The sequence below is a fragment of the Mustelus asterias genome, chromosome 7 (genome assembly GCF_964213995.1).
Source record: "Mustelus asterias chromosome 7, sMusAst1.hap1.1, whole genome shotgun sequence".
Lineage (NCBI taxonomy): Eukaryota > Metazoa > Chordata > Chondrichthyes > Carcharhiniformes > Triakidae > Mustelus > Mustelus asterias.
Genome location: NC_135807.1, coordinates 13,688,742 through 13,716,079, shown reverse-complemented (window position 1 = coordinate 13,716,079; position 27,338 = coordinate 13,688,742). Strand labels below are relative to the sequence as shown.

Below are 27,338 nucleotides of genomic sequence, written 5' to 3'. Positions count from 1 at the left end.
GCTGACACAGAAGGTGAAGTCATATGGGATCCGAGGTCAGCTGGTACCATAGAATCCTACAGTGCAGAAGGAGACCATTCGGCCTATCGAGTCTGCACCAACCACAATCCCACCCAAGCCCCATCTCCATAACACTGTGCATTTACCCTAGCAAGTCCCTCTGACGCTAAGTGGCAATTTGCATGACCGATCCACCTAACCCGCACATCTTTGGGCTGTGGGAGGAAACCGGAGCACCCAGAGGAAACGCAGAGACATGGCGAGAATGTGCAAACTCCACACAGACAGTCACCCAAACCAGGAATCGAACTCGGGTCCCTGGCGCTGTGAGACAGCAGTGCTAACCACTGTGCCATCCCCAATGGCAAGACGAATACAAAACTGGCTTGGGCATAGAAAGCAGAGAGTAGCAGTGGAAGGGTACTTTTCTAACTGGAGGTCTGTGACAAGTGGTGTTTCACAACGGTCAATGCTGGGGCCTCTGTTTCTTTAAAAAAATAATGTATTTTATAAATGATTGGGGAAAATGTAGGTAGTCTGATTAGTAACTTTGCAGATGATACAAAAATTGAGTAGCGGATAGTGAGGAGGATTGTCAGAGAATACAGCAGGATAAGTTTGCTGACGACACCAAGGTAGGTGGTGTTGTGGATAGTTTGGAGGGATGTCAGAAGTTGCAGCGAGACATAGATAGAATGCAAGACTGGGCGGAGAAGTGGCAGATGGACTTCAACCCGGATAAGTGTGTAGTGATCCATTTTGGCAGATCCAATGGGATGGAGCAGCAGTATAAAATGAAGGGTACCATTCTTAGCAGTGTAGAGGATCAGAAGGACCTTGGGGTCCGGGTCCATAGGACTCTTAAATCGGCCTCGCAGGTGGAGGATGCGGTCAAGAAGGCGTATGGCGTACTAGCCTTCATTAATCGAGGGATTGAGTTTAGGAGTCGGGAGATAATGCTGCAGCTTTATAGGACCCTGGTTAGACCCCACTTGGAGTACTGCGCGCAGTTCTGGTCACCTCATTACAGGAAAGATGTTGAAGCCATTGAAAGGGTGCAGAGGAGATTTACAAGGATGTTGCCTGGATTGGGGGGCATGCCTTATGAGGATAGGTTGAGGGAGCTTGGTCTCTTCTCCCTGGAGAGACGAAGGATGAGAGGTGACCTAATAGAGGTTTACAAGATGTTGAGGGGTCTGGATAGGGTGGACTCTCAGAGGCTATTTCCAAGGGCTGAAATGGTTGCTACGAGAGGACACAGGTTTAAGGTGCTGGGGGGTAGGTACAGGGGGGATGTCAGGGGTAAGTTTTTCACTCAGAGGGTGGTGGGTGAGTGGAATCGGCTGACGTCGGTGGTGGTGGAGGCAAACTCGTTGGGGTCTTTTAAGAGACTTCTGGATGAGTACATGGGATTTAATGGGATTGAGGGCTATAGATAGGCCTAGAGGTGGGGATGTGATCGGCGCAACTTGTGGGCCGAAGGGCCTGTTTGTGCTGTGACTTTCTATGTTCTATGTTCTATATAAATCGGCTGGAAACCTGGGCCAAAAGATGGCACATGGAATTTAACCTGGACAAATGCGAGGTAATGCGATTTGGAAGGTCTACTGCAGAAGTATACAGTAAATGGTAGAGCCCTTAGAAACATTAGCATACGGAGGGATCAAAGCATGCAGATCCACAGTTCCCTGAAGGTGGCAACTCAGGTGGAGAAGGTGGCGTATGGCATGCTGGCCTTCATCAGTCAGGGAGTTGAGTATAGGAATCGGAAAATCATGTTGCAGCTGTACAATACTTTTTTTTTAGGACATTTGGAGTATTGTGTACAATTCTGGTCACCATACTACCGGAAGGATGTTGATGCATTGGAAAGGGTGCAGAAGAGATTAACCAGGATGTTGCCTGGTTTGGAAGATATGGACTTTGGAGAAAGGTTGAACAAACTTGGATTGCTTCATTGGAGTGTCGGAGGATGAGAGGGGACGTGATAGAGGTTTACAAGATTATGACAGGCTTGGATAGAGTGAATAGTCAGAGTCTTTTTCCCAGGCTCAAAGGATCAATTACTCAGGGGCATAGGTCGGGAGTGAGAGGGGGCAAATTTTCACAGAGGATGGTGAATGTCTGGAACACGCTGCCGGAGGTGATAGAAGCAGATTCTATAACAACATTCAAGAGGCACCTGGATAGATACATGAATAAGCAGGGAATAGAGTGACATGGACCATGTAAAGGCAAGAAAATATTAGATTAGAAAGGCATCTGTGTCGGTACAGACTTGGTGGGCCGAAGGACTTGTTTCTGTGCTGTTCTGTTCTTTGTTCTTCTAATCCTTTGAAATGTCTTCCACAACAGGCAGTGCAATAACCCAATATTGAGGTACTACTTCATTCATCCAATTTACTTTTAACTTTAAGATGCCCTCTCCACCCCGCCTTGATGTTCTCCTGCTGAAACCCTCATGCATGCCTTTGCTCTCTCCAGATGTGATTATTCCAAAGCTCACCTGGCCAATCTTCCATTTTTCACCCGAGGTAAACTTGAGCTCACCCAAAACTTTGCTGGCCATATCTCATCTCACAGCCATTCATCCATCCATGTTCATTGACCTGTTCCTGGTCAGACAATGCTTTGATTTTATAACTGTGATTTTCAAATCCCTCCTGGGCCTTGTCCCTCCCTTGTCTTCTAACCTTATCCATCCCAATGTTTGCCAAAATAAATGCACATCTCCAATTCTGACCACTGGTATTTGTATTCAGCTGCTTAGGTCCTACGTTCTGGAGTTCCTTCCCTAATCCTCACTGGTTTTGGACAATTCTGTTTCCTTATGTGGCGGTCAACCCCAACATTTACTTATGAGGCTCTGTGTCAAATATTGTTTAATAATATTTCTACGAAGTGTCTTGGGACATTTTATTATGCTAAAATAATTGCATAAAATTGAAGTTGCTATTTCAATTAAAGGTTTCCACAGCTTTCGCCTACCTTAGTATTTGCAGGACTGCCAATGGCTGTGCTGTTTTGCAGTGTTGTATCAACACCAGAGATATAGCTCAGTCTGCTAAGGTTTGGGTTGGAGTATGTCAATGAAGAACAACTGCTGGAAAAAGGATAATATATTTTAAGTATTAGAAAAATAAATCCTGCAATTAACATATTAAGAGAACAAAGCATCAAAGAAAGAAAGATTATAGTTTAGGTGTTCCTCCTTTCCCAAAGGTTTCAAGTCCATGGTTCCTTGGATACCTATGAATGTAGTAATAGATCTCCAGTGCTCACCAGAGCTCTTCATGACAGAGAGTATTAGTAGGTTATTTACCATCAAGCGGCATTGAAACTTGTCTCAAATTCTCATCCCTGGATAAATTGCATACTTTCCAAACAGTCAGCTGCGGCATTCCATCAGCTAATGCAAAGATCAAACATGAAGGAGGATGGCTGTTCTATTTGGCTTAACTCTGCACAGAGTATCTTCATCTACAGACCATCAGGGGAACAGCCATTCACTATCTTATATAAAATTTACTACTACATTCAACTTTTACAATAAAGTAACTGGTAAATTATTTTACTCAAGTTTGACTCCATTCACAAGGCTTGATTCTAATTACTTAGAAAATGTGTTTATCAGGATTCTGTTAACAGTTAATTTCAAGTAGTACAGCCCAAGAGAATGAAAATTTTTTCAAGATTATCGATTTCAATTAGTACAACCCGAGAGTCCCCTGATTTTAGACTCAACTGGAGGGGAAATATCTTACCTGCATCTATCCTTTTAAGTATTTTGTAGATTTCAATGAGATCAGCTCTCATTCTTTGGAACTCTAAGGAACACAGACTCAGTTTCTCCAATCTCTCTTCATAGGGTAGTCCCACCACCCCGGGAACAAGTCTGGTGAGCCTTTGTTGCACTCCCTCTCTGCCAATAATATCCTTTCTAAGCCAGGGGGACCAAAACGGCAAGCTCTACTCATGGTGCCATCTAACCAAAGTTCTATGCAATTGAAGCAAGGCTTTGTTACTCCTGTACTCAAATCCACTTGTGATAAAGGCTCACAATCCCAGAGCCAGTTAGGCAACTTCTCCCTCCTTTCCCGTAGGTTGTGTTTCTACAGAAGCTGGCCAAGTTTCAGCACACTGGTAAATGTCTAATTTTCATGTTTGAAGAAACCTGGTAGACATGCAGACTATTTCCCTGTTGGGAAAGGAGGAAGAAAGATGCTTTGTTATGGGAACTTCAGAATCGCTGGGCAGTCATAGAAACAAGAAGGAGTCGGCCATTCGGCCTGCACTTCGGCCCAGTCAATTTATAGATGACCGGCCCATAGTTCTTATTAATTTGGGTTTTAGCAAAAAACAGTGAGGTAAAGCAGAATTAAAATCGGGTTTCAACAAGCGATTTGGGAAAGTGTTCCCGAATGCTTTTTCTTTGTAAAAACACGATGGTATTCTGCTGAATTAAAGCACTCAATTGATTATAAATGTTTCAAGCTTCTGGTCTTATTTACCTGCCACTTGCAATGGATGCAGTGAAACAATATTTATAAAACTGAGCAGGGACATACAGCAGAAAACCTCTTTACCTTGTCCTTGTGGCAGTTTGTAAATCTGTCACTTGGCTTGGTGACGAATGCCTCAACGGTTTCAAAGTTACCTGATCTGCCGCAGAACCATGATCTATAATGAAATGAAACTTGTGTATTTCAATTAAAAATGTATTTACTACTCATTGAGATAATTACATTGCAACTTCAGTATTAACCAGTACTGTGGTAGCTCCAACCCACAACACCAGAGCTGCAAGAGATGTATGTATTCCAATCAGTTTTTAATTCATGCTTCACTTCAACCTATGAATGTAGAAGCAATGAAGTTATCGGCAAATATAATGCTTATTTTATTTTACAGAGAAGTTGCTCCTTGTGATTTCTTTACATAATTCACAAGGCTGCAATTTTATCCCCCTCCCCAGTGCAATTCAAATCTGATCAATGGGTTACATGGCAAGTAAAGATAAAGTATGTGACTTTAAAAGCCAGTATGTATTTTTTGGCATAAAAATATATGCACTCTGAAAATTGCTCAACTGATAAAAATGATCGACATTAGTTGTGCATCAGCATACACACAAAATCTATTGAAAATGATATTCAAGGGATTCCATTATCAACTTATATTAATCTTTAATGTATAGAACATCCCAAGGCACTTCATAAGAGCACTAAATAACAAGATATGACACCAAGCCACATGGGAGATACTAGGTCAAATGCTTGATCCAAGGGGTTGGTTTAAAAGGAGTGTCTGGAAGAAGAACATAAGAAATAGGAACAGGAGTAGGCCATCTAGCCCCTCGAGCCTGCCCCGCCATTCAATAAGATCATGGCTGATCTGAAGTGGATCAGTTCCACTTACCCGCCTGATCCCCATAACCCCTAATTCCCTTACCGATCAGGAATCCATCTATCCGTGATTTAAACATATTCAACAAGGTAGCCTCCACCACTTCAGTGGGCAGAGAATTCCAGAGATTCACCTCCCTCTGAGAGAAGAAGTTCCTCCTCAACTCTGTCCTAAACTGACCCCCCTTTATTTTGAGGCTGTGCCCTCTAGTTCTAGCTTCCTTTCTAAGTGGAAAGAATCTCTCCAACTCTACCCTATCCAGCCCCTTCTTATGGTCTCTATAAGATTCCCCCCTCAGCCTTCTCAATTCCAACAAGTACAAACCCAATCTGCTCAGTCTCTCCTCATAATCAACACCCCTCATCTCTGGTATCAACCTGGTGAACCTTCTCTGCACTCCCTCCAAGGCCAATATATCCTTCCGCAAATAAGGGGACCAATACTGCACACAGCATTCCAGCTGCGGCCTCACCAATGCCCTGTACAGATGCAGCAAGACATCTCTGCTTTTATATTCTATCCCCCTTGTGATATAGGCCAACATCCCATTTGCCTTCTTGATTTTGCGTCTCATGCACAAGGACCCCCAGGTCCCTTTGCACAGCAGCATGTTGTAATTTTTTTCCATTTAGATAATAATCCAATTTGCTATTATTTCCTCCAAAGTGAATAACCTCGCATTTGTCAACGTTATACTCCATCTACCAGATCCTCGCTCACTCACTCAGCCTGTCCAAATCTCTCTGCAGACCTTCTACGCCCTCCACATGATTCACTTTTCCACTTATCTTTGTGTCGTCTGCAAACTTTGTTACCCTACACTCAGTCCCCTCCTCCAGATAGTCTATATAAATGGTAAATAGTTGAGGCCCCAGTACCGATCCCTGCGGCACGCCACTAGTTACCATCCGCCAACCAGAAAAGCACCCATTTATTCCGACTCTCTGCTTCCTGTCAGATAGCCAATCCCCAATCCACGCTAACACCCTACCCCCAACTCCGTGTGACCCAATCTTCTTCAGCAACCTTTTGTGAGGCACCTTATCAAACGCCTTTTGGAAATCCAAAAACACTGCATCCATCGGTTCCCCTCCGTCAACCGCACTAGTCACATCTTCATAAAAATCCAACAAGTTCGTCAAGCACGACTTTCCCCTCATGAATCCATGCTGTGTCTGCTTAATCGAACCATTCTTATCCAGATGGCCTGCTATTTCTTCTTTCATGATGGATTCCAGCATTTTCCCAACTACAGACGTTAAGCTAACCGGCCTGTAGTTACCCGCCTTTTGTCTATTTCCTTTTTTAAACAGCGGCGTAACATTAGCCGTTTTCCAATCCGCCGGCACTACCCCAGAATCCAATGAATTTTGATAAATAACCACTAACGCATCCGCTATTACCTCTGACATTTCTTTCAGTTCCCTGGGATGCATTCCATCCGGGCCCGGGGACTTGTCCACCTTCAGTCCCGTTAGTCTACCAAGCACTGCCTCCCTGGTAACATTAATTGTATTGAGTACCTCTCCTCCTACCAACCCTCTATCGTTAATATTCGGTAAACTATTTGTGTCTTCCACCGTGAAGACCGACACAAAAAAATTTATTTAAAGTTTCAGCCATTTCCTCATTTCCCACTATTAAATCCCCCCTCTCGTCCTCCAAGGGTCCAACATTCACTCTTGCCACTCTATTCCTTTTTATATATTTGTAAAAGCTTTTACTATCATTTTTTATATTTCGAGTAGCCTAGCTTCATAACCTATCTTTCCTTTCTTTATCGCTTTCTTAGTCGTTCTTTGTTGTTTCTTAAAGTTTTCCCAATCTTCCAATTCTCCACTATTTTTGGCCACTGTACGCATCGGTCTTTAATTTAATACTCTCCTTAATTTCCTTCGTTATCCACGGCTGGTTATCCCTTTTCTTACAGTCCTTCTTTATCACTGGAATATATTGTTGCTGAGTACTGAAAAGGATCTCCTTAAAAATCCTCCACTGTTCCTCAGCTGTCCTACCTACCAGTCTGCTCTCCCAGTCCACCTTAGCCAATTCAGCCCTCATCCTATTGTACTTCCCTCTATTCAAACAGAGGACACTGGTATGGGACCCTACTTTCTCCTCTTCCATTTGTACCAGAAATTTGACCGTATTGTGATCACTCGACCCAAGAGGGTCCTTCACAAGAACATCCTTAATTCTACCTACCTCGTTACACATTACCAGATCTAAGATAACTCGTTCCCTCGTCGGTTCTGTAACATACTGTTCAAGGTAACTATCCCGACAGCATTCTAAGAACTCTTCCGCCATCCCACTCCTTCCAACTTGAGTCAGCCAATCAATATGCAGGTTCAAGTCCCCCATGATTATTGCCGTTCCGTTTTTGCATGCATCCATTATTTGCTTGTTTATAGCCCTCCCCACCTCAACAGACAAAACATATTCCAGAGCTTGGGCCCTCGGCAACTGAAGGAATGGCCACCGATGGTGAATGATTAAAGGTGGGGATTCACAAGAGGCCAGAATTAGATCTCAGACGGTTGTGGGGCTGGAGGAGAGTACATGGATAAAGAGGCACATGGAGCCGTGGAGGGATTTGAAAACAAGGATGAGAATTTTGAAACCAGAGCTTGATCGGGAGCCAATGTAGGTCAGCAAGCACAAGAGTGATAGGGAAATGGGACTTTGAGAGTTAAGACACAGTCAGAGTATTGGATGATCTCGAGTTTACACTCCATTGCATTGGGTAGTTCAGAAAGTAGCCCTAGAGAAACTGACATTTTATTTTTAATTACAGTAGCCAATATAATTTTAAAACAATGGATGTTTCATTATTTAGTGACTGCTTACCAGCTTCTTTGCTTTTTGGAGCCGCTACATCACGATTAGATTGCTCAAAGCTGACCATCTCTTCCCGGTTACAGAAATCTGAGTTTTTTTGTTCATCTCTTCTCACTTGCAGCTTAGAAGTTACATGCATTTCTTTGCCATCTTCGCATATTGCTTCACTCGTTAATTTCCTAAATGTTTGCTCCACAGGTCCAATCTTATGTATTTTTGGACAATGCAGACTGGAATTATTCATTGCCACACCTTGAACAGCAGTGGCTTGTGAAGAAACAGTGGCGCTCAAATTTTTCTGTTCAGTCCTAAACATTCCATCATCAGGTGATGTGTCTGAAGACCTTGCCTCAACATCTTTTTGCATCATATCTGCTCCACTTTCAGTCTTTGTTTTACATTTTATCGGTTCATTCTCTGCCAGGCAAACTTTCCGTGCCGACGACACAGTTAAAAAAGATTCACCATGTTTCTCTATTGCTATGGCAGTGCCATTTACCTTTGGCACTTCAGCACGAGTACTTTCACTTGAAATAACTTGATCAATAGATCCTTCTGTGGCTATTAACTTCATGTCAGTAAACTGACTGCCACCATGTTTGGAACCAACAAACTTGCTCTTCTCGTGTACAAAAGATTTGGTGTGATCATTCTGACTACGCGGTCTGCCCTTACACTCAATTAACTTGACTGACTGACAAGTTTCATCTGACTGAGCTACACTTTCTCTTTCAGTAGCAGTAAATTGGCCCAACTCTTCTTTTGGATATGTTGTTTTCTTATTTCCTTGCTTGCCTTTTCCACTCGAGGTAGATTTCTCTGAAAGTGAATTTAACATGCGAGGATTCCTGAAATTTTCGGATGAAACAGCAGAATCTAAACTGCACGCAGAAACAGATTCTGACAATGGTTTAAATTCAGAATTCATGACCTCACTTTCACTGGTCTCAGGTCTTTCACAATTCTTTGCCACAAAAGCACCCAAATCCTCCTTCACGTTGATTTTCTGGTTGTCCACCTTCACACTTGGTATCCTGTTAGCTGTTGCAGGCACAAGTTTCTTTCTGTTCTTATTAGAAAGCTCCAAAATCATCGCAGCTAGTTGAGCAGGATCTGCAGTCACGGAAGCATCAGCTATAGCAGAAGCAATTGTACTTATGCTCAAGACTGAATCTGTGCCATTGAATAATCGCGATTCTTCAGCTTTCGCATGTGAACTCTCAAATTTCACATTCTTTAAAAAAAAGGAAAAACATTTAGCCACATGCCCATTATCTGAAGTGCAATTTCAAGCAACTATCAAATGAAGTTCTCTGAATGCAAGCCCTTAATCTGCAGATGAATAGCATTTTCAAAGTTTAAAAACATAACCTATATATTTAAGCATAGCAGTGATTCAAGAGCTTTAAGTTTATTTATTAGTGTCACAAATAGGCTTACATTAACACTGCAATGAAGTTACTGTGAAAATCCCAGAGTCGCCACACTCCGGCGCCTGTTCGGGTACATTGGAGGGAGAATTTAGCATGGCCAACACACCAAACCACCACCTTCTCAAGGGTAATTAGAGATGAGGAAAACAATGCTGGTCTAACCAGTGATGTTCTTTCCCATGAAAGCATTTTGAAAATTCAAGTAACAAAATGGCACTAACCCCATGTTCATTCACAGAAATATTTGAACTCGATTCCTTGTTGGTTTGAACGTTGCCATTTTCTGTCTGCTTATTAATCAGAAATGTAGTAGAAAATTCTGAAAGAGATTCTTGATCAGCTTGCTTCAGGTCAACTGCATAAAAACAAAATCCTTGATGTTTCATAACGCAATAACAAAAAATGAGACACAAAATGAACAAACAGGAATGAGCACAGGTTCTTTGAAGAAACTGGTGCTTTTCCTTTAAACCAAGAACAGCAGTCAATTCGCCGTGGCAATATGAAATTACCCAACTTAATTAGCCAAGTGAACAGTAAATTATACAAGTTTTAAACAGAATTTGCAGTGACAATATGAAGTACTTATAAATTTAAGTTTACACAAAACAAGAAATTTAATTATACAGGCATCTTAATACTTCAGAAAAGCACAGATTGGAAGGGACTTAATTGAAGCCTCTAAAATAAAACAAAATTCTCCGTCCAAGCGAACTAATCAATACAAATTGAGAACCAGAGACACAAGTACAAGTTACAGAAACAAAGTTAAATGCTCAGAGATACTTCTATTCACAAAGAGTTGCGAGCAGATGTGGGTTCAATGCAAGCATTCAAAAATGGAACTGGATGAGTTTTGTGTGTGGCTAAAATCTACATACTTAAGGTAGGTAGGTCATCAGATCTCCTGGGAGCTTGCTTGATCATCTTTGGGGTTGGAGAGGAATTTTTAAACACTCATTCTATGCAAACTTGTATTTGGTTCTTCCAGCAGCTATTGCAACCTTGCTGTGTCGGAACACTCAGTAACATAAGAGAGTTTGCTCCTGGATTTTGGCCAAGTGAATAAGCCTTATAATTCTTATTAGTGTATAGTGTTCTCAGTATCACCTCAAATATGAATTGTACCTTAGTAATAAAATCTTAACGTAGAAGGTGATCATTTGGCCTGTGCCAACTCTACAAGAGAGCCATTCCACTGCTCTTTTCCAATTTGCATGCACATTTTTCCTTTTGAAATATTTTTACAATTCCTTTTTGAAAGTTATTATTCAAACTTTTTCACCTTTCAGGCAGTGCATTCCAGGTTTTTAAATTAAAATATCCTCATCTACCCTCTTCCTCGCTTCCCAATCATCTTAAATAGTCCTTCGGTCAGTGACCCACCTACCAATGGAAACATTATTTCCTACTTATTCATTTTATCAAAAATTTCATTTTGGTCACTTACACATTTATTAAAGAATACTCAACATGCAAAAATATTGTATAGTTTTACTTTACCTGAATGAAGGGTGTCATCATTGCAAAGCTCACTGGTTTCATGGAGGGCTTGTGACAAATTAGGTTCGAATAAAGGAACAGGTGCTCGGTGTTCTGGTGACTTTATGAAATATCCAAATGAAGGCTAACAGATTTAGGAATAGTGTGAATTATTACCAATAAAGCAAAATACATAAACAGAAGTTTAATTGTACATTTCTAGTTTTAAACAATTTCTTTGGAGGGTCTTTTCTTCGTTACCCAAATAGTACAAGGAGAATGGATTAAGATTTTACTTAAAATTTATTTATTACTGTCACAAGTAGGCTTACATTAACACTGCAATGAAGTTACTGTGAAAATTCCCTAGTCGTCACATTCTAGTGCCTGTTCGGGTACACTAAGGGAGAATTTAGCATGGCCGATGCACCTAGCCAGTATGTCTTTCGGAGTGTGGGAGGAAACTGGTGCATCCGGAGAATGTCAGACTCTGCACAGACAGTGACCCAAGCCGGGAATTAAACCCGGGTCCCTAGCGCTATGAGGCAGCAGTGCTAACCACTGTGCCACCGTGCCGCATAACTTAGAAAAGTGAAACAGGAATTCAATTAGAAACTGAGGTAGTCGTTCTTAATATTTAAAATATATACACATCTATTCCAACCTTGAACTAACCCGTTTTATGCCACGCTTATGTTCTCCAAGACATCCAAGAGCCTCTGATCTCTCTCCAAAGAACTCTCCCAGAGTGAGGCGGACATAACTCTGACTGCTTTGCATAAAGTCAGATCCTGCCTGTGATGCTCTCAATATCAAGCAGCTATTAGCTGGCAGCTGCCATGAATCACTTCCACATGATTCATTTGGAAATGTCACATCCATTTTATCCTCCTGTGTAGAAGGTGAGAAGACAGTACAAATTACAAACCTCGAGTCTCAGTATGATAGTCAATTGTACATACAGCCTCTAATCATGTTAATGGATGCCAAGCAGAAGAAATAATTGCTCGCTTCACAGTTCAATTAATTGAATTTTCTCTTTTAGTGCCATTTCTCTTCCTTTTGTTCGTGGACTGGTCAATACAATTGAAGTTAAAATGCTCAAATTGTTAGGGAGATTGTGCTGACGAGAGGGATGTACAATATACCTTAGTAGCTGTTTGGAAAAAACATATATAGGTTCACATTTAATGTAGTTAGCAAAAGTATTTTTTTCATCACATCATAGTGCATTATTTCAATTTATTTCAATAGGCAATTGTCAATCCAAATTTATTTTAAAATTGCAATCTTAAATAATTAATTTAATTCATTTGTATACCAAAGACCACAAAAAAGTACAAAGGGTTGTGAACAAAGTCCAGTCCATCACGCAAACCCAGCCTCCCATCCATTGATTCTGCCTCGGAAAAGCAGCCAGCATAAATCAAGGACCCTACGCATCCTGGACATCTTCCGTCGGGAAAAAGATACAAGTCTGAGTACCAACCAACTCAAGAACAGCTTCTTCCCTGCTGCCAGACTTTTGAATGGACCTACCTTGCATTAAGTTGATCTTTCTCTACACCCTAGCTATGATCCTAACACTACATTTTGCACCCTCTCCTTTCCTTCTCTATGTACGGTATGCTTTGTCTGTATAGCGTGCAAGAAACAATACTTTTCACCGTATACCAATACAGGTGACAATAATAAATCAAATACTTACAATTACAGCTACAGTTTCAGTTAAAATGAAAATATACTTGATTTATATCCAGAAGTAACCATCACAAACAAACTGGTCAGAGATATCTTACTACAAATCAAAGGATTTTATATTTTGTAATCTTTTATTGAAATTCATGTCTGGCCGACATGATAATTTAAAGGTGTTATTGCACAGCTGTTACAACCAGTCAATGAAAATTTGGCTCAAAGCTTACAGAAAATCCTGAAAGGCTGAAGACAAGATGTGAACCAGACATCCTCATGTACAATTGCTCACAAGTTTCTGATTTGGTGGGAATGGTGCAAAATTGTATCTGAATCAACAACTAATTAGGAGCTAGACAACTATAGAATAGTTAAATTGATGATAAAAAATGTAACATTTCGTCCAAGATTTAGCTTGTTGTTGGCTTCTTAAATGTTGCTAAGGTCTGTAAGAGACTTAAAACAAAGTGTTACTTCAAGAAGCTATGCCCCAATTCAACTCAAATCATTGTAACAATTATTCATTGGTCACTGGCCTATTACTTGGGAGATTAAAAGGCCCCAAGCTCAAATATACAAATATCCATCTGATTGGAGGTTTTGTAAATTTAACAGCAAGTTATTTACATTCTGCTTGGCTGTTTATTGGTTGTGGGAGTTATCAGTCTCCTTTTTTCCAAATCACGGTTTATCTAGTGCTAGCATTTTGTAGAAGCCTCATTGCAAAGTTAGCCAGATACCTCCAAAGATGGTGAATTTCAATGTTCTAATCATAAGCCTACCCTACCTTCTGGCTATATTTGGCCACTACTTTTGCTGGTGTAGGCATTCTGATTTCCCTCCCACCCACAACATCAGGCAACTTCTGGAGTGACATCCAAAAACTGCATTCTTCATGTGCACTGAAGAGAAAAGTCAATAATATGAAATATAATGCAAGATTACAAAATCACCTGCTCCACAACCAGGCATTCTTGAAACGCTGAGGGAAAGGTATAATTCAATGCAAGCAAGATTGGCAGTGTTATAGCATGATACACTATTCCATCAGCTGGGCACCACTGCAGCATCACAACATGTTTTAAATTGCATTGAGCAGCAATTTCGGCTTAGACATATTATGTATACGGTTATTATTCACTTATTCCTTTACAATTTAATAAAGTTGAATGCAAATGGTCAGGAGAATAAAAGAGAGAGCTCTATTTATTTATTAGTCACAAGTAGGCTTACATTAACACTGCAATGAAGTTACTGTGAAAATCCCCTAGTCGCCACAATCTGGCGCTTGTTCGTATACACTGAGGGAGAATTTAGCCAATGTACCTAACCAGCACGTCTTTCAGACTGTGCGGGAAACCGGAGCACCTGGAGGAAACCCACGCAGACATGGGGAGAAAGTGCAGACTCCACACAAACAGTGATCCAAGCTGGGAATCGAACCTGGGTCCCTGGCGTTGTGAGGCAGCAGTGTTAACCACTATGCCACTGTATCGATGTATAACATAGAAATATTGCCTTAAGGAACTTTTTTAAATCAATTCATTAGTGTGCCCTATTTAACACTGTCATTGTTGGATAGTCTCTTGAGCATCTAACTGCCAGATGAATGGTGGAGCTTTATGAATTCTCAAATCACTGTACGAGTGTAAATTTGTCTTGTGTATTATAAAAGTGTTGTGAAAAATTGCTGCAGAATCCTCGATTTCTGTCCCAAGTTAGCAAAACTGATTTATCTGCTGTTGTTTACACTTTTGCTTCCATTTTTAACTTTTTCTTCAGGAATTCTCAACCAGGTTCAGAAATAAATACTGTATTTTCTGTCAGCCTTTTCTACAGTTCTTACTCTAGAAATTCCAGGCTCCCTATTTCTGAGCTAAGCCCCAATTCCCTAGACCTTCAGAGGCATTCACATTTACCTTAATCTAGATAAGTTTTCATTGAAGTGCATTAGAATGAACAGAGTAATTTTCTCTCAAACCTGAATAAACCGGTGTTCTTCCTCAAACTCCTCTTGATCTTCTTCAATCAGTGCAGCAGCTTTGCCTATGAAAAGCATTAGGAGTCAGCAAAACATTAAGGAAATACTTTCTCAAAGCTTTTTATGTCGAAATGTTATGGAATAGCAAAAATCTTACTGCCAGTTATGAATTCTTCTTCATGAAGACTATTGGTTAGATTAGTTGGCAGATTGAACTGATCCTGTTCTTTATCCAATGAATAATAGTAAGCCAAATCTGTCACCCAGTTCCCTTCTTCATTTTGGTAAATCACACTAGGCCACTCTCCTGCAAAAGGAAAATATTTTGGGTACACACTTAACAGAAGTCTTTTATGTCCAATTTCTCCATCTCCTTTCATGAAGATATGAACCATAGTTCCAAAGTATCAGCAACCTTCTTTTACTGCACCCACTCCACATTTGAAGTTCCTATGAATAAAGGCAGTTTCTTTGACTCTCAAATATCAAAGTTGAGACAGATACTGCCCTCATCTGACATCAACATACATGCACATTTAGTCCCTGGATTTTGATCAGAAGATTTTCCCCCATTAAATTTAGTGCACAGAAGCTAGCTATATGACATATTGGACGCTTCTTCAGGTGTTGTCATTGAGAAGCAACATGCAGAAGCAGGTGGTGGCCAGGGATGGATCTTGGAGGGTGGCTCCAATGAATACAGTACATGGGAGAGGGGAATGAGCATGAAATCAAGTGAGGGAGGTCCCAATTTGACAAAGATGGTGTTGGAGGAGGATGCTGTGATAGATCACTTACAAGACTGCAGAGAAGTCAAGGGAGTATACCGTATAGAAGGTTGGTTCGGCCGCATTTGGAATACTGTGCCCAGTTCTGGTCGCCACACTACCGGAAAGACGTGGAGGCTTTAGAGAGAGTGCAGAGGAGGTTACCAGGATGTTGCCTGGTATGGAAGGGCTTAGTTATGAGGAGAGATTGGGTAAACTGGGGTTGTTCTCACTGGAAAGACGGAGGATGAGGGGTGACCTAATAGAGGTGTATAAAATTATGAAAGGCATAGGTAGGGTGAACGGTGAGAATCTTTTTCCCAGATCGGTGGTGACGTTCACGCAGGAATGCGCTGCCGGGCAAGGTGGTGGAGGCAGACACACTGGGAACGTTTATTGGAGGGCTGAAGGGCCTGTTCCTGTGCTGTATTGTTCTTTGTATATGGTCACAATCAATGTCAGTTGTGATTGTGAGTAGAGCCATTTCGGTGATGTTAAGTGACCAGAAACTGGATTGTGGACATTCAAACTTGAGAGTTGTGGGAAAGATAGGAAGACATTTGCCAGACGTCATAATGCAAGAACTTAGAGAAAATGGGACTTTGAGACGGGGAAATGGTTTGCAAGGGCAGCAAGTTACAGGTTTTTCTATTAATTTTGAGAGAATGAGGTTGTTTTGAAAAGGGAGAGGAACAGTACCCAAGGAGATTTTATTAATTACAGTATCAGCTGGCATAGGGGCCTGGAAAGGAAGTAAATGGTTAGCAGTTTTGTGGGAATAGGTTACAAGGAGGAGGAATAGGGCCAAGGTGAGTTGAGAGAGGACACAAGGGAACAAAAGAAAATCTAGAGAAATCAAAATTAAGATGAAGGAAATTCTGGAAAGAAGGGTCATTTGGTGCCAAAGGGAAGGGATCATAAATCCCTACAGTGCAGGAGAAGGCCATTCGGACCGTTGAGTCCACACCAACTCTCCAACAGAGCATCCTCCCAAGTCCCCCCTCATCGCGGTGAGCCAAATATTTAACAATCATACAGTGCAGGAGGCCAACATTCGGCCCATCAAATCTGCACCGACCACAATCCCACCCAGGCCCTGTCCCCATGACCTCATGCATTTATGCCAGCTAGTTCTCCTGACACTAAGGGGCAATTTAGCATAGCCAATCCACCTAACCCACACATCTTTGGACTGTGGGAGGAAAGCGGAGCACCCAGAGGAAACCCACGCAGACACGGGGAGAATGTGCAAACTCCACACAGACAGTGAACCAAGCTGGGATTCAAACCCGGGACCCTGGTGCTGTGAGTCAGCAATGCTAACCACTGTGTCACCGTGCTGCCCTATTTACCCCACTAATCCTCCTAACTTATACATCTGGGGCGACTAAGGGCCAATTTTGGCATGGCCAATCAAAAGACTCTGGGACTTTTTCTCCCAAAGTCCAAAGATGGGACTTTGGGAGAAAATGGAGGAAACCCACGCAGACAGGGGGACAATGTGAAAACTCCACACAGACAGTCACCCAAACCCAGAAATGAACCCGGGTCCCTGGCACTGCTAACCACTGTGCCACCATGTCACCCCACAGATACAAATAGCAGAGGCATTTTAGGCCACTTGTGATCAGCCTCAATTTTCTAAACTCAATGGAATACAAAGCAAGTTCGTACAAGCCACCCTCATTTAACTCTTTCAACCATACTCTTCTCTGAGAGCAACACCTCTTCAGATAGATGTACTGGCACAAAAACTGAATGCACTTCTCTACATGAAGTCGTACGGACACAAGACATAGCAAGGAAGAGCGAGAAATATCAAAATGCATGTGCTTGCTTGATGTTATCAATTCAAAGTTATATCGTGGATGTGTGGCTCAGTATTCCACTTTTACAAGTTGATGGCAGCTAAAGAACACAATGTTCATGTGTGCAGGAGTGCTGCGGCCTCAAGTGTTACCAGCAGTCAAATAGGACCATTGCTTCTTTCTAATGATAAAAAGCTGCAGAATATTAAAGCCAACTGTAATTAATAATTTCGTTAAATAACCCCTTAAAAATCACAAACAAAAATCAGCTGCAAAATACCTAGCACCTTCAATCTCAGCCAACATGACTATGTAGTCTAGAATTAGTAACTGTAAGAAGATACCTTCTCCGTTATCCCATTGGGAGCACCCAGTGCTCCATTCAGCTTTCTGTTGCTTATGAAACTGAGCGGTTTTTGAAGAGTCCTGACATGTCTCAACTGCACTTTCATCTGGATACACAGGTGACAAGTAGGCAGCAGCCAGAGGTGGGCCTGAATCAGCATTTAAGGTCAGATCAGCGTTTAAGGTCAGATCAGCATCACTATCACTTCCTGTAACTGCTGTCTGGCCTATTGTCGTGTCTCCACAAGGTCCACCTCTAAGAGCCAAGTCGCCATTGCCACGAGGTGAGCAGGTGATCTGAGAGAGACGAAAAGGGGAGCCTTGAACAGTAGAAAGTAACTGATCATCTGTGGTAGTATTGCCACCCACAGAGCGAAAATATACAGAATCCAGCTTCATTTCATTCACACTGGGATTTACTGCATTCTGTGGAACCAAAAGAGAAATAAATTTAGGCTACCTATGGCTTCATCTTTAAAACTATACTATTATAAAAGTCATCTGAAATAAAACAATGCTATTGCATGCACAACGTTTTTAGCTAAATGAGTTAGCTAATTAGAAATAAACCATATTTTCTCAAAATAATCAAGCAATGGTACTGGCTTCCTGTGAGCATTTTACAGAACTGGGTGGCAATTCTTTAGCCCACTGCACTACTGCTTCTCCTGACTGGGTTGGAACCATTCCAGGCTGTTGTAATGTGTACCAGCTCTCCAAGTGAAATTGGAAATTTCTTTGTGAAATTACTTTGCAGCCTTTATTGAGTTCTAACTCTCAAATTCACAGCAAAACAATTATTCAGGACTTAAAATCTTAACAGGGAATGTACTTTTCAGAGGTTGCGATAACACAATAATTTTTTTAAAAATTGGACTCTACATCCAACTATTGGAGTGATATGCAGGTGCCAGTACATTTAGCTTCATAGGAAACATGAGTGAAGTCTGGAAGATGTCATCAATTCTAAACAGCAATAGTTCATTAGAATTTTAATTCTGCAGACTAATACAACCCATGTTCTAACTTAAAACCATGTTTTTTAAAATTATGGGGGATTTTAACTTGACTAATATTGACTGGAATTGTTATAGCTCTAGCTCGTTAGAGGGGTCAGTTTTTGTTCAAAGCGTGCAGGAAGGTTTTTTGACTCAGTATGTAGACAGGCCAACTAGAGGTGAGGCTATATTGGATCTGGTGCTGGGAAATGAGCCAGACCAGGTGCTAGACTTGGAAGTTGGTGTGCATTTTGGTGATAGTGACCACAATTCGGTTACGTTCACCTTAGTGATGGAAAGGGATAGGCATGAACCTCGGGCCAGTGGTTTTAGCTGGGGGAAGGGTAATTATGAGGCTATTAGGAGAGAATTAGGAAACATAGGTTGGACTAGGAGATTACAGGGACTGGGAACGTCCGACATGTGGAGTTTTTTCAAGGAGCAGCTACTGCGAGTCTGTGATAGGTATGTCCCTGTCAGGCAAGGAGGAATTGGTAGGGCTAGGGAACCGTGGTGCACCAAAAAAGTTTCTTTGTTGGTTAAAAAGAAAAAGGAGGCTTATGTTCGGATGAGACGTGAGCACTCGGGTAGTGCACTAGAAAGCTTTAGATTGGCTAAGAGGGAGTTGAAGAGCGAGCTTAGAAGGGCTAAAAGGGGACATGAGAAGACTTTGGCGGATAGGGTTAAAGAGAATCCTAAGGCGTTCTATAGGTATGTCAAGAACAGAAGGTTGGTTAGGGCAAGTTTAGGGCCAGTTATAGATGGCAGAGGGAAGTTATGTGTGGAACCGGAGGAGATTGGTGAAGCATTGAACCAATATTTCTCTTCGGTGTTCACGCAAGGGGACATGAATATAGCTGAGGAGGACACTGGGTTGCAAGGGAGTAGAATAGACAGTATTACAGTTGATAAGGAGGATGTGCAGGATATTCTGGAGGGTCTGAAAATAGATAAATCCCCTGGTCCGGATGGGATTTATCCAAGGATTCTCTGGGAGGCAAGAGAAGTGATTGCAGAGCCTCTGGCTCTGATCTTCAGGTCGTCGTTGGCCTCTGGTATAGTACCAGAAGATTGGAGGTTAGCGAATGTTGTCCCATTGTTTAAGAAGGGGAACAGAGACTTCCCCGGGAATTATAGACCGGTGAGTCTCACTTCTGTTGTCGGCAAGATGTTGGAAAAAATTATAAGGGATAGAATTTATAGTTATTTGGAGAGTAATGAATTGATAGGTGATAGTCAGCATGGTTTTGTGGCAGGTAGGTCGTGCCTTACTAACCTTATTGAGTTTTTTGAGAAAGTGACCAAGGAGGTGGATGGGGGCAAGGCAGTGGACATGGTATATATGGATTTTAGTAAGGCGTTTGATAAGGTTCACCATGGTAGGCTTCTGCAGAAAATGCAGATGTATGGGATTGGGGGTGATCTAGAAAATTGGATCAGGAATTGGCTAGCGGATAGGAAACAGAGGGTGGTGGTTGATAGTAAATATTCATCATGGAGTGCGGTTACAAGTGGTGTACCTCAGGGATCTGTTTTGGGGCCACTGCTGTTTGTAATATTTATTAATGATCTGGATGAGGGTATAGTTGGGTGGATTAGCAAATTTGCTGATGACACCAAAGTCGGTGGTGTGGTAGACAGTGAGGAAGGGTGTCGTAGTTTGCAGGAAGACTTAGACAGGTTGCAAAGTTGGGCCGAGAGGTGGCGGATGGAGTTTAATGCGGAGAAGTGTGAGGTAATTCACTTTGGTAGGAATAACAGATGTGTTGAGTATAGGGCTAACGGGAGGACTTTGAATAGTGTGGAGGAGCAGAGGGATCTAGGTGTATGTGTGCATAGATCCCTGAAAGTTGGGAATCAAGTAGATAAGGTTGTTAAGAAGGCATATGGTGTCTTGGCGTTTATTGGTAGGGGGATTGAATTTAGGAGTCGTAGCGTTATGTTGCAACTGTACACAACTCTGGTGCGGCCGCACTTGGAGTACTGTGTGCACTTCTGGTCCCCACATTACAGGAAGGATGTGGAGGCTTTGGAGAGGGTGCAGAGGAGGTTTACCAGGATGTTGCCTGGTATGGAGGGGAGATCCTATGAGGAGAGGCTGAGGGATTTGGGATTGTTTTCGCTGGAAAGGCGGCGGCTAAGAGGGGATCTTATTGAAACATATAAGATGATTAGAGGTTTAGATAGGGTGGATAGTGATAGCCTTTTTCCTCTGATGGAGAAATCCAGCACGAGGGGGCATGGCTTTAAATTGAGGGGGGGTAGTTATAGAACCGATGTCAGGGGTAGGTTCTTTACCCAGAGGGTGGTGAGGGATTGGAATGCCCTGCCAGCATCAGTAGTAAATGCGCCTAGTTTGGGGGCGTTTAAGAGATCCGTAGATAGGTTCATGGACGAAAAGAAATTGGTTTAGGTTGGAGGGTCACAGTTTTTTTTTTTAACTGGTCGGTGCAACATCGTGGGCCGAAGGGCCTGTTCTGCGCTGTAATGTTCTATGTTCTATGTTCTAAACCCATTTGTTTCCTTGCTTGTCCAACTCAATCAGCCTCACCCTCCATACCGACCTCCCCATCAATGATCATACCACCCTCAACAGCACTGTCTCATCACCACATGATTCAGAGCCTGACTGCTGCCCCTTTGTCCGTCTCCTGGAAATCCTGCTGATCATTCTATAGATGTTAATTATCACTGCTCAATAAATAACTATGGACAATCTCCCACTGGAGAGGACGGCAGCATAACGCTGAACAGGCCACTGCGCATGCGTCAATATCGGACCCCCCCATGGCCCAACCACTAGCCCCCCGAATGTGTCCAGGCCAGCCTCCCTCAAACCTCCCCTCCAACTGATGCAGGAATAAATGATGCAGGAGAGGAGTATAAATATGTTTAGGTAATTAACAGGAACTGAAGAATAAGGGCTCCAAAATAAATTTAGAGGAAAAATTTGGGTTAATGAACCAATGATTTGAATCATAGAAGATGTCGCAGCTGACTTACTGGGTAAGTTAAATGGTATTAACTTTGTAAATAACAGATTGTTTTAGGGTAAATCTGGTTACTTCATTAAAGATGGAGTGCTTCTAATTAGGAAGATGGAGATTTGCTAATAGCAGATAGAATCAAAACTAGACATAAAAATGGTCCGAATGTAACTGTAGGAAAGCAGAACTTGGAAGTACGTCTTAGAGAACGAAAGAAACAACCAGGAAATTGTAAACTTAAAAGCTAAAGGTCCAAGACAAGAGTCAAAAACAAAGTTAGGTGCCTTTCCTCGAATGTTAGAAGCATTAAGAATAAAATGGTGCAAGTGAAAGCCTGCGCATTAGAATAAAACTACTATTTTAAGAATTGTGGGACTATGAGGATGGTAATGAATTCAATCTGGAGGCTGTTCAGCAATAACAACATGGTACGAGAGATAGCTTTTGTTTTTGCAAATGTCATGAGCAGTGCAACTTTCCATAAAGATATGCAAGAGAAATACCACCATTCTCCTAACCACAGCGTGGGTAAACATCAGTTACTATCGAAGTGGCTTCACCACTTCACTAATGGGAATGGTTGCATTCAATTGGAAGCTGGCAAATGTCACACTGCTTTTTAAGAAAGGAGTGAGAGAGAAAACAGTGAACTACAGGCCTCATGGAGTTGGGGGTACATATTAACATGGACAGAGGATTGGCTAACAGATAGATAGCAGAGTAGGCATAAACAGAGTTTTTTTCATATTAGCAGGCACAGAATAGAGGAGTGCCGCAAAGGTCAGAACCGGGTCCTCAGCTACAAGCTATATTAATGACAGAGACATAGAACATAGAAAGCCACAGCACAAACAGGCCCTTCGGCCCACAAGTTGCGCTGATCATATCCCTACCTCTAGGCCTATCTATAGCCCTCAATCCCATTAAATCCCATGTACTCATCCAGAAGTCTCTTAAAAGACCCCAACGAGTTTGCCTCCACCACCACCGACGTCAGCCGATTCCACTCACCCACCACCCTCTGAGTGAAAAACTTACCCCTGACATCTCCTCTGTACCTACCCCCCAGCACCTTAAACCTGTGTCCTCTCGTAGCAACCATTTCAGCCCTTGGAAATAACTTATTTAAGAGAATAACTTATTTAAATTTGCTGACGAAACCAGGCTAGGTGGAAAAGAAAGTTGTGGGGAGGACAGAGAATGACTGGAAAGAGATATGGGTGAGCAACAAGGTGGGAGTGAGAGTATAATTTAGTAGGGGGTGAGGAGGGGGGGGGGGGGGTGATTGCAAGAGTAGAAAAACAGATTTTTTTTTACAACAAAGGTGAGAAACTTGCAAGTGTTGATGGCCAAAGAGACTTAGTTGTGCTCATACAAGGAACACAAAACTAGCATGCAAGTACAGCAAACAATTAGGGAGGCAAATGGCATGGCCTTTATTACAAGGGAATCTGTGTTTAAGGGTGAAGCAGTTTACTGCAATTGTATAGGATTTTGGTAAAACCACAACTGGAATACAATGTACAGTTTTGCCCTCCGCATTTAAAGATATACGTGCAGAGGAGGTGGTACAGTAAATTGATCCCTGGGATGAAAGAATTGCCCTCTGATAAGAGGCTGGGTAAATTAGGTTTAAATTTGAGTTTGGAAGAATGAAAGATGATCGCATTAAAACATACAAGATTCTGAAAAGGCTTGCTTGATAGGGTGGGTGCCGAGAGATTGTTTGCTCTGGTTGGACAATCTAAAACAAGGGGCACAGTCTCAGGATAAGGGGCTGATTATTTAGGATTGTGATAAGGTGAAATCACTTCACTCAACGGATCAAGAATCTTTGAAACTTTCTATCCTAGAGAATCACGGATGCTCCATTGTTGAGTACATTTAAGGCTGGCATAGACAGATTTTTGGTCTTTCAGGGAATTATGGGTTATGGGGATCGAGCAGGAAAATGGTGCTTGAGCCCATCAGCCATGATCATACTGAATACAGAGTACTGGGCTAATGGTAAGATACTTGGTAGTGTGGATGAACAGAGGGATCTGGGTGTCCCATGTGCATAGATCCCTGAAAGTTGGCACCCAGGTTCATAGGGTTGTTAAGAAGGCGTACGGTGTGTTAGCTTTTATTGGTAGAGGGATTGAGTTTCAGAGCCAGGAGGTCATGTTGCAGCTGTACAAAACTCTGGTGCGGCCGCACTTGGGGTATTGTGTACAGTTCTGGTCGCCGCATTCTAGGAAAGATGTGGAAGTGTTGGAAAGGGTGCAGAGGAGATTTACCAGGATGTTGCCTGGTATGGTGGGAAAATCGTATGAGGAAAGGCTGAGGGACTTGAGGTTGTTTTCGTTAGAGAGAAGAAGGTTAAGAGGTGACTTAATAGAGGCATACAAGATGATCAGAGGATTAGATAGGGTGGATAGTGAGAGCCTTTTTCCTCGGATGGTGATGGCTAACACGAGGGGACATAGCTTTAAATTGAGGGACGAGAGATATAGGACAGATGTTAGAGGTAGGTTCTTTACTCAGAGAGTAGTAAGGGCGTGGAATGCCCTGCCTGCAGCAGTAGTGGACTCGTCAACATTAAGAGCATTCAAATGGTTATTGGATAAACATATGGATGATATTGGAATAGTGTAGATTAGAGGGGCTTTAGATTGGTTTCACTGGTCGGCGCAACATCGAGGGCCGAAGGGCCTGTACTGCGCTGTAATGTTCTATGTTCTATATGAATGGCAGAGTAGACTCGAGGGGCTGCATGGTTTACTCTTGCTCCTATTTTTGATGTTGGAGGTGTGGTGTCTGACACGCATCTGGTTGCCTCGATGACACCAGGCGATTGTAGAGGTAGGTAGTAATCGCAGCACAGATTCCAGAAACAAAAAAAAGCAGAGGCACCAAGCCATGAATGTAAGAATGTGTGCTGTCAAAACCCAGCCTGCAGCTACTGTTTTATGCTCAAGGGTTTCCTCATTAGCTGTACAAGGGACTACATAGGGAATGACTTCTGCAAGGCAGCAAACTCAAACTCAAAACAGCGCTCAGCAAATGCTTAATACAAATCCTCACATGAGGAAGGATCTTTACCGGAGATATAATGCTATGAAACACTCTCTCTCACTCCAGGACGCCCACCAGGAGAGTCTGCCCAAAGCCCTCATTCCCACTATTTCCATCTTGCATAATTCTCTCACTCCATTTCTATCTTAGAGATTGACCACAAGTCAACACTTCTTGAAGTCAGATATTGATGTTACAACAGATCAGTAGAAATTAAAAAGTGATTTAAACATTATAGCAATCATTATCTTTCAATGAACTTCACTTACTGAAGCTTCCTGGCAATGAGTCGAACTCCTTCTGGAGGATAAATTAAGAGCTGCTCCAGGAATACCAGTAATGACTTTTCCATTTCCTATTGGGCCTAAACGACCCTCTGTCTAAAAATGTATTGGAAGCAGTGCATAAATAAATTGCATTCCACAATTATGCAAATTTAATCATCGCAGCAACTCAAATCTATGGATGCAGTATAGAGTTCATTTGGTTGAAAAGTGAAATGGAAAACTGTAAACTGGTTTTATTTACTTTCTTACCGCATTCTGATCAGCAATAAACTCGCTATTTCCTTGTAATGGAGCTGCACTTTGTACTTGATCTTGTCCAGCAATATTCCTATCTACTATTCGGAGGCTTCGCAAATCATCATATGTTGCAGTATTAGAGGGAACATTTGCTGCACTCTCATTGTCATCCTCTTCTCCAGCTATATTTCTGTCCACTATTTCACATCCCCACCGATCATCGTAGGTTGTAGAATTAGAAGGAATAGCTGACATACCGGTATTTCCATCTTCTTCATTTCCACTGCTACCATCTCCTCCACCGCCTCCATCACCTGTAAAATTACATAGTTGTAGTAGTTGTGCCAAGTGTAAATTCATGTACAAGCACTAATAGTTTACACAAAATAAGATAAGTAGTGGATCAGTAAGTTGAGTACCAAAAATGCCTAAACTGCTACTCATTACTTTGTATATTAGTTTTATGATTTAAAACAGTTAAGTTGCAGATGAACAAAGAAGCAGGCCATTCAGCCCCGCTACATCATTTAATAAGCTCATGGCTGATCTGATAGTAACCTCAAATGTGCATCTCTCCTGTCTCCGGTAACCTATCATCCCCTTGCTTACTGAGAATCTATCCACCCCGCTTCCACAACCTTTTCAAAGAGTTCCAAAGACTCATGACCCTGAGTGAAAACAATTTGCCTCATCTCAAAAAAGAGGAGAAAAAGGCTATTCAACCCTTTGAGCCAGCTCCACCATTAAACGTGATCATGGCTGATCCACTTATTTCAACACCATACTCCAGCACTCTCCCCATATCCCTCAACACCTTTAGAGTCGAGAGATCCATTTCCTTCTTGCATCTATTCAGTGATTTGGTCTCCTCAGCTGTCTGTGGTAGAGAATTCCACAGGTTCACCACCCTCATCTCAGTCCTAAATTGCCTTCACCATATCCTGAGACTGTGAACCCTTGTTCTGGACCCCCAGCCAGAGGAAACAACTTCCTTGCATCCACTCTGTCCAGCCTATCACATTTCATGTTTCAATGAGATCCTCCCTCATTCTTCCAAATTGCAGTATATACAAGCCCAATCTCTTCTCATACGACAATCCTGTCATCCCAAGAATCAGTCTAGTGAACCTTTGCTGCACCCACTCCATGGCAAGTATATCCTTTATTAGATAAAGAGACTAAAACTGCACATAATACTCCAGGTGTGGTCTCAACAAGGCTCTGTACAGCTGCAGTAAGACATCTTTGCTGCTATACTCAAGTCTTCTTGAAATCAACGCCAACATACCTTTTGACTTCTTAATTGCTTGCTGTGCCTGCATGCTTGCTTTCAGTGACTGGAGTACAAGGACATCCAGGTCCCTTTATGTGTTAACATTTCACAATCTATCACCTTTCAGATAAAACACTACCATTCTGTTTCTCCGTTCAAAGTAGATAATTTCACATTTATCTGCAACGTACTGCATTTGCCGTATATTTGCCCACTCACAACTTGTTTGAACCACCTTGAAACCTCTTAACATCCTCCTCACATAACGACCTATTTTGTGTCATCAACAAACTTGGAAATGTTACTTTTGATTCAGTCATCCAAACCATTGATGTATATTGTGACTTTTGATTTATCATTGTCATGTGTTAGCACACAGTGAAAAGTATTGTTTCTTGCACGCTATACAGACAGAGCATATCGTTCATAGACAAGGAAAGGAGAGAGTGCAGAATGTAGTGTTACAGTCATAGCCAGGGTGTAGAGAAAGATCAACTTAATGCAAGGTAGGTCCATTCAAAAGTCTGACAGCAACAGGGAAGAAGCTGTTCTTGAGTTGGCTGGTACGTGACCTCAGACTTCTGTATCTCTTTCCCGATGGAGGAAGAGAGTATGTCCAGGGTGCATAGGGTGCTTGATTATACTGGCTGCTTTGCCGAGGCAGCGGGAAGTGTAGACAGAGTCAATGGATGGGAGGATGGTTTGTGTGATGGACCGGGTTACAATTCATGAACTTTTGTA

General features: G+C 42.1%; 1 protein-coding gene across 10 annotated transcripts in view; it reads right to left on the bottom strand.

The window, feature by feature from the left end:
* Positions 1 to 27,338, bottom strand: part of cep192 (centrosomal protein 192) — a 164,416-nt gene that overhangs the window by 90,904 nt on the left and 46,174 nt on the right. For 7 of the 10 annotated variants that reach the window (XM_078215693.1, XM_078215689.1, XM_078215692.1 and 4 more), the window contains 11 exons: positions 25,337 to 25,638; positions 25,070 to 25,180; positions 17,758 to 18,184; positions 14,996 to 15,145; positions 14,839 to 14,903; positions 11,838 to 12,053; positions 11,184 to 11,307; positions 9,902 to 10,035; positions 8,257 to 9,481; positions 4,587 to 4,680; positions 2,989 to 3,103 (listed from right to left, as the gene is read on the bottom strand). In XM_078215693.1, the coding sequence (XP_078071819.1) occupies positions 2,989 to 3,103; positions 4,587 to 4,680; positions 8,257 to 9,481; positions 9,902 to 10,035; positions 11,184 to 11,307; positions 11,838 to 12,053; positions 14,839 to 14,903; positions 14,996 to 15,145; positions 17,758 to 18,184; positions 25,070 to 25,180; positions 25,337 to 25,638 (2,963 nt within the window). The remainder of the gene's footprint in view (positions 1 to 2,988; positions 3,104 to 4,586; positions 4,681 to 8,256; positions 9,482 to 9,901; positions 10,036 to 11,183; positions 11,308 to 11,837; positions 12,054 to 14,838; positions 14,904 to 14,995; positions 15,146 to 17,757; positions 18,185 to 25,069; positions 25,181 to 25,336; positions 25,639 to 27,338) is intronic. The other 3 variants (XM_078215696.1, XM_078215695.1, XM_078215691.1) reach the window with 2 other exon arrangements.